A 12040-nucleotide genomic window follows, 5' to 3' on the forward strand; every position below is an offset into this window, starting at 1 on the left:
TATAACTACATTATATAATCGTAAATCGACTTTTAAATAGTCTAATATTTTTCATTTCATTTTACCTAGTAGGACTCTCAAAAATATGTTAAATATGCAATTATTTTTATTACTTTTTAGTGCATTTTAATTTGTTTTAATATACTGTTTTGTTTGAAGTCGGTTTCCTTTTTGTTAAAATTTTATTTATTTTTTGATTTTAAGTGAAGCTGATGTAGACTAACATTTTTTTTCTTAATAGGGATAGATTAAGCGTGCCGTTTATATGAATCAGAAACTACTTCAGGGACAATTTCAAAAGAAACTTTCGAATAAAGCAAAAATAGACTTTCGAAAATGCGGCTTTAATACATCATGCGGCATAAACGCCAAGGTACCACCGTCGAAAGAGCTGTAATCGACCTCAGTAAAAAAACTTTGCAAAAGAGCTATTCGTATGCTATGTCGTACATCATATGACATCACATCATATACACAAAATTTGATTAAAGACAGAAAGAAATTCTGCCCCAAATCGCACCCTAACTGTAAGCCGTTTAGGAGTTCCGTCAATACATAGTATAAAACAAAGTCGCTTTCTCTGTCCCTATATCTTTAAAACTACGCAACGGATTTTGATGCGGTTTTTTTTAATAGATAGTGTAATTCAAGAGGAAGGTTTGTGTATATAATAAATGAACAATATAGTAAAGAAACACTGACAATTTTAGATGTTTGCAATGTGATGTCGTAAATAAACAAATTCTTTAGTATATTTAGTATCAGTATTGCACCCGTGAGAAGTCGGGGCGGGTCGCTAGTTGATTATAATATTCGATTATGACAATTACATGAACATAACCACGTTCCGGAAGGTGATTCAAATATCCAAGTAACCCATAAATAAAAGATTCGACCGAGTATTGCTAACGTGCTCCTCAGAATTGTTCCGTTCCCTCCCATTCCCTTAATTTGTCATGGATCCTGTGCTCAGAACCTTACCAAACTTTCACCAAATTACCCTTGAAGTATATATTTTATAATAAAAAAAGAATCATCAAAATTGGTTAACGTGATTTTGAGTTATTCACCTATTTGTCGCGCATATACATAATGCAAATTTAAGACTTATGTCGTTTTCATACGGATACCATCATCGGAAAAAAATAAAAAAAAAATGGGACCCCACGGGAAGCACTACCTTTCAAACAAAAAAAAAATTATCAAAATCGGTCCACCCAGTAAAAAGTTATGAGGTAACAAACATAAAAAAAAAAAAAAAAAAAAAAAATACAGACGAATTGATAACCTCCTCCTTTTTGAAGTCGGTTGAAAAGAGCGCTACGGTAACTCTCATGCTCCCAAGTAGCTTCTTCATGTTTAAATCGCTGAACCGATTTAAATGAAATTTATTCTGGAGATAGTTTAAGGTAAGGTAAGATTCAGTTTTATTTATTCACCCTCAAAGATGTAAAATGGTATGGATATTTTTTATAAACTTCGCTCGGAAAAACCGGTTATAACTAGTTCTAAATATTTATTTGTATGTAATTGTTTCAGAACGGCTGGTGGCTCTGCGGTTTTCTTCTAGGATTAATCTGGTGCACAGTTTTCACACCATTGTGTGTGAAACTTTGGAGAGCGTACAGTAAGAAGCTGAATACTCTGGAGACATTGTCGTTAGCAAGTTTAGGGTATGTATGGTGTTGGATATTTGTTAAAAAAATGTCTAAGCCCGTGGCCAATAATTAGTGGCGGCGCAAGATTGAATCTTAATGAATATGTAGGTGACTATTTCCTAGAGCCCATAGTATACTATATAATAAACTATATGTCCCTCTGAATGTATCATATCAAACAACGCCTGCATGAATGACATATGATATAAGCATATAGAAGATATTGCTATGTAAATATCACATTTTACTTTATTGTTTAATCAAATATATTAGACTTAAAAATATAAGTATAACAATCTACTGACACTGAAATACATTTTGAAAAACGAAAATGTGTCTTGTACAAACACTTTCGAGACAACGTATTCTTCAAACATAATTTATATTGCTAAGGAAAGTAAAAATAACAACCTGTAAATAATCCTCCGCTGGGATAAGCCTACTTATTTTTGAGAAAGTCTTTTGAAGCCTACTTTATCATGCTGCTTCAAAACAAATTGATAGATACACGCTTAACATTTTATCCAATACATGTATGAAATAGTTATCAACACAAGAAGCACATTAAAACTCAGTGATGCTTATGCGGTTCCCGTAAACTTCGGTTGAGATTTTCTTAAAACCAAGAACAGCAATACCGCTCTGATGTGAGATGACCTTTATTTACATAGGAATTAAATAGATTAAACTATTGTATTTTGTTTTTGATACGACTTATTAATTGAAACAGACAGGAGCCTGGAACACCTGCAACTGCACCGTGCGACGACGCCAATTGGACCACCCCAGGGTTAGTCAAATATTAACCTATCTTCCACAATTCAATATTTAAGTAAATTTCTCGTAAATTAAAGATAAGTTATTGATTTATAAAAGTTATCAGTAATAAACAAGTAATACCCAAACTGACTTTGAAATAAGTTCCTATTAGTTAAGAGAATATGATAACTGCGACCATTTCATAGTCGACATACCATTATTTCATGATCTTATCATTCACGTACATATAATATTGTATTAATAAAAATACTTACGTATATACATATTTATATTTCTTCTTTAAATGGCCTAAGAAGGACGGGCAAATGAGCCGCCTGATGGTTAAATGGTCACCATTGCATATAGACATTGACGCCGTATGCAGTTTTAATAAAGTCTTACAAAATAAATACACTGTCAACTTTGAGAACTGAGATGTTTATGTCCCTTGTGCTTGTTACACTGGCTCACTATCCATTTAAGCTGTAATAAAGCTATTACTAAGTATTACTAATAGGTGGTAGAATATATAATGGCTCGGTTAGTACTCAGCTTGGTCTATTTATAGTCCTACAAAGAAGTAAATATTGAAGACTTGTTTAAAATCTTATGACTATTATTTTCTAGTACTTAGATTCATTTTATATAGTTTATTCAAGTACGAGGCTATAAGCGTTTGAATCGTCACGTTATAGGATTAAATCGAATGGAAAGTCATAACCCGTTCGGAATGTAGATTTTACCGAGAAGAACGGAAATCAAGTCAATAGCTAGCATTATTCTCGAATCATGGTATTAATTACAAATAAATTTATTTATCCTATACATAAATCAATTAATAAGTAATGTTTGATCATGCAAAATTAAAATGGAATGGAATTTGCGGGTTCTAGTATAATTCATCTACTGTAATAGAATTATAAATGTTTAACGACAAAATATTATCAGAGATTCAAAGTCGAACGATAAATACATCATGATGAGCTTTCCACAGATCATATACCAAACACTCACTAGGTGTATATGATCTGTACAACGCATGCAGTTGCTATATAAGTTTTTGTCATTTACATATATAAGAAGTAGCCTGCATAATCACATCGGTCAGGAAATATGAAACATATACCTACTGTATATGTTTCATGCGGTAAACCGTTGGTTATGCCGATATTGATTATGCCTTAACGTTACTTGAGTAATTAACTTTTCTTACATAATAGCCATAATTATTTCCACCATAGGAGAATAAAAGCCAAATAAACAATATTAGACAGCAAAAATCGAAGCTATTGTATTCACTTTAGATTTTCACAAATAAATTGCGTTTTTGAACGATGACGAAACCGTTATCGAAATTTTGTAAGTAAAATTAAAGTGGAAATAAAGTTATGTTAGACTCTTGTTTGGACTCAATAAAGCTAAGTTATTAGTAGTTATTAATAAATCACATGAAATACGTAAATCTAAGGTTTTGTTTATCTTTATTCCTACTTCCGTTGAAACAGGCATTGATTGACTACTTAAATCAACATCGTTAAAAAGTTTCATCATACATTCACACATTTCATACTATTTTTTATATCATTTACTTTGAATCTGCGTAAGAGATAAGTATTTATGTGCTTCGAAAATCATTAACGGAGTATTGACTCAACCAACTTCCAAATCTTCTAGACGCTACTGTGAATTTTCTAACAGGAAGTCCCAATTAATTGATCCGAGGTTTGTATTTTGGACCTCAAGATCTGTAGTCGTTTAATCTAATCACAAGATCATCGAGGCAAATGTGCCCTATATGTGATATAATTCTTGTATAGAAGTAGTGTAATATTAAGTAATTCATTTTCCAGACCTCCACCGCCACCGACAAACGACAGTTGGTGATTATACATTTACAAATATGGAAAGTGGAACAGATTTGGATTTCAATAAAGGCGTTCAAGTGAATCGAATGTTACCTTCCAGCACAAAAGTGTATCCTAAAGATTATTATTATTAACAACATGTTTGTACTATTCAAGATAAAATTCCAAATAATATATAAAAATATGATTAATTTTTAAAAATGGAATCTTAACCATTTTATTAAACAGTCGTTACACGAATATTTATGTGTTATCTTGGTTTATAAACAACACATTGGCAATATCGATAATATATATAGTTTTACAATATACGAGCATAGATACATAATAGGATTGCATTACTTTTGAAGAGCTAAATATTTAATGAAATATGTCAAAAGTGCCAATTGATTCAAAGCAATTTCATTAGGCATTTGTATTAATTCGCTTAACAAATTTGCTATTTTCCTAATTGTACAAACATTGTGTATATAATAATTTAATTAACTAATAGCTAATGTTATGTTTTATTTGATGTACTCAATGAATTTTGCTACTGTTTAAATTGCAAAAGCAAATAATCAATAAGGTTTGTATCGTTGAAATATTTCAATAGTGTTTATTTAGAAATAGTAATAAGTAAAATAAGTAGATAATAATTATTGTGATTCTTATTTTTTTACTCATAGAATCTAAAATTCTGTAATATGTGGTGGAACTAGAGGGAAATATTGAAGGATCGCTATACTTGGTACAGGCAAACGGAATTAATGAAAATTATTTAGACATCTGCCTTTCAAAGACGTAATTTTTAATGTATGAGCCGCGATGTATAAACTCTTTAAAAGTTTTCAGGCAATAGCAGAAGGAGGCTGTTTGTTATACTGTAAATAATTAATGAAATCGATATTTTTAAAATAGTCCGGTGAATCTAGAAATTCAGTGATACATAAATTTGCACCAAGCTGATAATTGGTAAAATTGTTCAATTTATAATTATAAACAAAATATTGAATTTAAGTTAAATTGTTGTACCAATCATGTGTATTGAAAAAATATTAAAGCTGTTAAATAAAACATTTCAGTAAATAGTTTGGCGAACTGAAGTCTGAAGTCATGTATGAGATACCTCATCTCAACATTCATTAACAATCCTAGGAACACATAATTAATTAATAATTAATTAATAAGATTTGGAAATAGCGTATCTAAGTGCCCCATCACATGTAGGTTTAAAAAAGTACACGTATGATGTCCTTGCTCTTTAAAGAATTTAATTTAATTTACTTAACTTATTTTGTTTTTTTTTTTAAATGATATGTTACTCAAATAAATTATTTTGTATTCACGTAGCGTACGTTACGTTACGTACATAAGCATTTGTTTTAAGATTGAAATAAAATTTAACTCATCAAATGTTTTCTTATCTTGAATAATAACAATAATTAAATTAATTTAAAGACTTTTAATTTACGGTTACCACTTCCTACTCTATTGGTATATATAATATGCGAATATATAAAAATCTATACATAAAACAAAAATGAAGTATGTGTTTGTATTATTGAAATAACCGCTATTTACTAAATAAATAATAAATGTTGTCTGTCTGCCTGTCTGTTACAGCTAGTATTATATAAATGTGTATGTCCATATGACTTAAGTACTTAATACTTTAAGTCATGATGATGTCATCCTAACCGATTTCGTTTGCGGCCAATCTTAAGCATGACCAGCCAGTACGCAGATCATATTATCGTTTATAATTATGTGCAACACAGATGCATAGTAAGATCTATTCTCTTACTCTCATAATTTGATGGGACGGTAAATCTCAAAGAATCGGAAAGCGTTCACACAGGATAAACGGCTTTACCTACTGTCGGAACCAACGGACAAACTTCGAACTTCTAGACTTCCAGACTTCTAGACTTGGCAGAAAAATCCAATAACTTATGGTCCTGAGATTTGAACCCGGAATCATTTGTCTCATATCTCGGTCTCTCAGTCACTAGACTAACGAGGTAGTCATTTTTAGTCAAATTTACTAACTATTCATAAATAATCAATTTATAGCCTTAATAATAGAATATCTAATAAATTGTGTGCTTTTATTAAATAAGACTAAATTTTTTCGAAGCTATCCTAACAAGATTGATAATAATAAATCAAACTATTTATATATATTTATCGTGGAAAGTTTTCGTATAAACTATGCAAAATATAATCGTTGCAAGTGAGTGGGTGTCCGTGGTATATCCAGTGGCAATGCAGTTGCATATTAACAACACGTGTGACCTACAATGCCTTAAGCCTTATGGTCAAAATATCATAACTTGCTTAGACACAGTTTAAAATATGGCCGTATAAATATTTAGTCATTTGTGCAAACATTAATCATATACCATATAGTATATACAGTATATACATATACATTTTGATATCGGTTCGGTGACGAGACTGCGTTCTGGAATAGATACGCGGTTTGAAATTCCGTCATGCCAAATATTTGTACTTACCATAGAGATAATTAGTGAGGTTTACAGATATCTGTTTTCGTATTTGCATCGTGTATTAAGAGAGTTTGTGTTATAATTCACTTGTTTTATTAGGTAGTCATTAATTCATTAAACTTTTCTATAATATACGAAGGTGTTGTTACGAATTTCTAGATTTGAAATGACTTTTAGTTTAATACTATATATACCTTTTGTGTCTACATTTTTAAGTGTTATAGACAGTTTTATTAAACATAATAATTAATATTAATAATGATCTATTAAAATTCAACATTTTTTTTCCGATTGTAGTTTTAGATAATATCATTTATGTAAATATTTCAGTGTTTTTTTTTCTATATTTAAATAAAGAAATTTTTAGTCTCGACAGAATTTAAAATGAATCAGACTTCACATAATGTTATACACTATGTATCTGATATTAATATTTACGACGGATGTGTCTTATAAGTAATAGCTATGTATCACACAAAATCCATTAAAGATTTAATTGCCAATGTCTGTAGAAGTATTAATTTCTCATATCTAGGCTAAAAGCCATATTATTTTACCACACACACAGTATTTGCAATTTTAAAGGATTAGAGCGCTTAATTTTTGTATAACATATTTTAAGTCTTTGGATATAGTAGATTATTTAAGGTCAAATAAAATCCAAGTATGTTTCTCATCTGAAGGAAGGATTGGCGCTTATCCACGACGCCAACATAATATACAGATATCATTTAAACAATAAATTAAGCTCATTAATTATTTTCCCTGAATCTTTTGATATTATGATGTCTTGTAGCCAATATGTGTTTGAAATACATCCATGCTACCAAGGTTGGGTTTCATTTAAGCTTATACAGTTTTTAAACGAAAAATTTGTGATTGTGTACCAACAAAACTTACATTAAACAAAGTTTAAGTAGTAGTAGTAGTTATGAAAAATTTGTGATTGTGTACCAACAAAACTTACATTAAACAAAGTTTAAGTAGTAGTAGTATTAGTATACATATAATTATATTATATATTAACAATTGTATCCATTTATGTTAAATTATTAAAACGCTTGCTTTTGATTTTTACACCAACAATGAATAAGTAAATCACTTCCGAAATAAAGGAAATGATGTCAAAGCGTGATAAAGCTAAAGCTCGCCTTAGAAAATGGTCGTCTGATGATAACTTAGACCGGTACAGATTACGGCGAAACCGATGCAACAAATTATGTCGTGAAGCGAAGCGTAGATACATCCACGACACTATTCATAATTCTGACAGTAAACAGGTCTGGAATTTCCTAAAAACTTTCGGTGTTGGTAAAGTTCCCGTTTCTGGTGACAATTTAGTGGATCTCAATGCTTCAAATTCACATTTTTCTACATCTCCTATTGTTTTGGACGATGTAATTAAATCAAATACTATTTCGGACTTGTCCAAACATGTATTACCGCAATGTTCTTCTTTCTCTCTTCAGCCAGTTACCGAAGCTGATGTAAAGAAACATGTATCACCGATTAAATCAGCTGCAGTTGGTAGTGATTCGATTTGTTCCAGAATGATTCTCCCTATTCTCTCTGAGCTCCTTCCTGTCCTGACGCATCTGTATAATTACTCCATATATACCTGCACTTTTCCGTCAGTATGGAAAAATGCTCACATTATCCCTCTACCTAAAATACCTAACCCTAGTTCTCCTTCACACTATAGGTATAGACAAATTTCAATCCTCCCTTTCCTTTCTAAAGTTTTGGAACATATCATTCACGAACAGTTGACGTTTTACCTCGTGTCTAATCGTCTCCTGAGCCCTTGGCAGTCTGGTTTTCGAGCTGGTCACAGCACGGTTACAGCGCTTCTAAAGGTTGCGGAGGACATTCGATACGCTATGGAGAATCGTCAACTTACTGTAGTTGTATTGCTTGATTTTAGCAATGCATTTAACTCGGTAGATTATGATGTTCTTTTATGCGTTTTACGATCTTTAAACGTGTCATCCTCTGCGTGTATCTGGTTTGAATCATATCTTCGAGGACGCTCGCAGTGCATTCAGTTGGGTGAATTAAGCTCAAATTGGAGCGCGCTTAATTCGGGCGTTCCTCAAGGCAGTGTGCTATCCCCTCTTTTATTTTCTGTCTTCATTAATACTATATCAGCGGTAATTTCTTCTAAGTTTCACCTTTATGCAGATGATCTACAATTGTATCGCCACTTTAGTGCTGTGGATATTACTACGGCTATTACTGATATAAACGAAGACCTCAAACGGATTCACAATTGGGCTAACAGTTTTAGCCTTGTCGTGAATCCCGCAAAATCGCAGGCATTAATTGTTGGAAGTCGGTATATGCATAAATATATCTCTTTAAATAGTATTCCTCCTCTGGCATATAACGGCATACCAATCAATTATACCGAGCATGCCAAAAATTTGGGTCTTCTTCTCAGTAGTGACCTGTCCTGGTCCAAGCATATCAATGAGGTAAGTAAAAAGATTAATTTCTCCTTTCACTCCCTTAAACCTCTTCAATATTTTCTTCCTACAATAACAAAAACTCTTCTTGTTCAATCTCTTTTGCTTCCTCTAATAGATTATGCTGATTCCTGTTTTCTTGACACTACTGAAGAACTGCTTGACAAACTTGAGAGGCTACAAAATTTATGCATCCGCTTCATTTTTGGTCTACGCAAATTTGATCATGTCTCTAGATTTCGAGCTGAACTCAAGTGGCTTCCTATACGTCTTCGCAGGGATACTCACGTTCTATGTCTCCTTTATAATATACTTTTTAATCCCTTATATCCCAATTACCTTCGAGAACGTTTCAAGTTCTTGCATCCTCCTGGTTCTCCTTGCCAGCTCCTACTACAAATCCCTTCTCATAATTCTGATGTTTACACCTCCGCTTTCACAGTGCATGCAGCGCGTTTGTGGAACGCTCTGCCGTGCACGATTCGCACTTCTAATTCAATTCATATTTTTAAAAAGAAGTTAAAAGAGCATTTCTTATCAATCTCCTAATTTTTAACCGACTTCAAAAAAAGGAGGAGGTTATCAATTCGTCGGGGCCTTTTTTTTTATTTTTTATGTATGTTACCGAATTACTCGAAGATGTCTAGGCCGATTTTGACAATTCTTTTTTTGTTTGAAAGGGCATGTTTTACAGGTGGTCCCATTGTCAGGAGATCAGGATCTGATGATGGGATCCTGGAGAAATCGAGGGAACTCCTCAAATTTTATAGGCACACCTATAGTGATTTCGGTTTTATTCAAAGTGCCTTGGTCATATGCTCACTAAAAGTGACATTTGATGAAGTGGAACTGATGATGAAGACCACAACTAGTAATCAGAACCTATTAGTAAGTAACTATTTTACGGGCTTAGTTCTATTTCTTTATGATAGTCGTCAAGCAATTGATGTAAGTAAACATGCCTATGATGATGTCTAGCTGATGGTGGACTACCAGGAGAACTCCTCAATGATTAACGGCATTAAAGTGAATGACAAACACTACCAATTGTAATTATAAATAACAAAACAACACTGAAAAGCAGTAAATAAATTTTTATAAATTAAAAAAAACTGCCTTCAAAAATGAAATAAAAAGAAAAAAATAATCAGTTACATCCATATCCAATTTACGACTTTTTAATCACCTTTTGAAGGCGGTGCCAACAAAGTAAATAAATTCCTATATTGAAATCATTTAATTTGTATCGATAGTAAGGTTTGTCTAATGGTGTCATCTATACAATAAATAGATTTAGTTTTTGTATGTATGTATTATGTACCTATATGCATATATAGCAATGTTGGCACCGACTTTGAGAGGTGATTAAAAAATCGTAAATTGGATATGAATGTAACTGATTATTTTTTTCTTTTTAGTTCATTTTTGAAGGCGGTTTTTTTTTAATTTATAAAAATTTATGGCATATTAAGTAGTGTATATGTATTTATATGTAAACTTTAATGTATTATATATATATATATATATATTTCTCATTTTTAGTTTAGTATTTGTTTTAGTTTTATTTTGTAATTGTAAACTCTTGCCTGTCTACCTTTCACTGTTCTGTCTATTTTCACTCTTCTGGGTATGCTGGAAGAAATGTCTTATAGGGATAAGCATACCTTTTAAATTTTGCTTTCCTGTGACTTATATATTTGTATCTGTACTGTATCTGGCAAATTTTAAAAAACTGTTAAATAAATAAATAAATAAACAAGTAAATATAATTCACCATACCATTAAACATTATTCCTTTTCAGATAATATTATTTATTCAAGCTCTCTCAGTATATATACATATTTTGTTACACATTTACACAACGCACGATTCAGGTTTCACGGTTGCTCTCCCGATAGAAAAACAACTGATTCAACATGCTACAAATAGCCATGGATTTCACATAACAATAAATAAAGGGCATAAAACTTATAGGTTTCGGCGACCTAAATAAAATGGGTAAATATAATATTTTATGACGCCCTACCTGTTACTATCAAAACAAGGATTCTGTTAGCGGAAACGGAAACCATAAAAACCTGCCTCGCCAACGTTTGACATTTAAGTATTGGCATTGAGCCAAATCCGTTGATTAAACGCGATTTGAATATCGTATTAATTGTATATCATATATCATCGGTAAATAATTAACGTACTGACTAATTAACTTAAAAAATGCCGGAGAATGGTTTTTTTTTACTTCCGTATTTATATATATGTTTCGTTTGTGAAAAAATTATTTATAGACAAGACAGTAAATCTCAAATATGGTCTAATTATATTTATTTTTATTATTAATATATATTTAGTATCATATCTTAATATATTTGTGATATACCTAATAATTATTATATGTGGATATTAAATCTACTTTGACAAATTTAATAAAAATAAAATGACTATCTAAAAAATAGAACGAGAAAATTCAGCCACACTAACAAACGTTTATATTTCACACAAGTTGCGAGGCGCTAAATTTCCACCCTTTTCCACCATGGTGGGTAGATGTTTATTTAATTAATCATCATCTAAATTGATTCGTGAACCGGACCAAAAAAGTTGGTCAACAAATAAAATTATTCTTTTTTTAAAATTGCCTCAAGTTAATCATAAATTATTGAATTATTGAGAATATTTATTTGATTATTTTTTATCTATAAATAGCTAATATGTTCTTGAAATACATTTTAAATATCAACATCTCAATTACACAAAGATATATATACAATCTGTATCCATGATTTCATAATAACCTGGCCGT

The 12040-nt window shown here is 31.2% G+C and overlaps 1 protein-coding gene across 2 annotated transcripts in view; it reads left to right on the forward strand.

Annotated features, from left to right (window-relative positions):
* Window positions 1-5163, forward strand: part of LOC124543693 (prominin-1-A) — a 32521-nt gene extending 27358 nt beyond the window's left edge. The window contains exons 16-18 of one of the 2 annotated variants that reach the window (XM_047121962.1): window positions 1540-1673; window positions 2393-2448; window positions 4268-5163. In XM_047121962.1, coding sequence (XP_046977918.1) covers window positions 1540-1673; window positions 2393-2448; window positions 4268-4416 — 339 coding nt within the window. In that variant the 3' untranslated portion in view covers window positions 4417-5163. Of the gene's footprint in view, window positions 1-1539; window positions 1674-2388; window positions 2449-4267 lie in introns of both variants that reach the window. The other variant, XM_047121963.1, reaches the window with a different exon arrangement.
* The last annotated feature ends 6877 nt before the right edge of the window (window positions 5164-12040 follow it).

The sequence above is a fragment of the Vanessa cardui genome, chromosome 3 (genome assembly GCF_905220365.1).
Source record: "Vanessa cardui chromosome 3, ilVanCard2.1, whole genome shotgun sequence".
Lineage (NCBI taxonomy): Eukaryota > Metazoa > Arthropoda > Insecta > Lepidoptera > Nymphalidae > Vanessa > Vanessa cardui.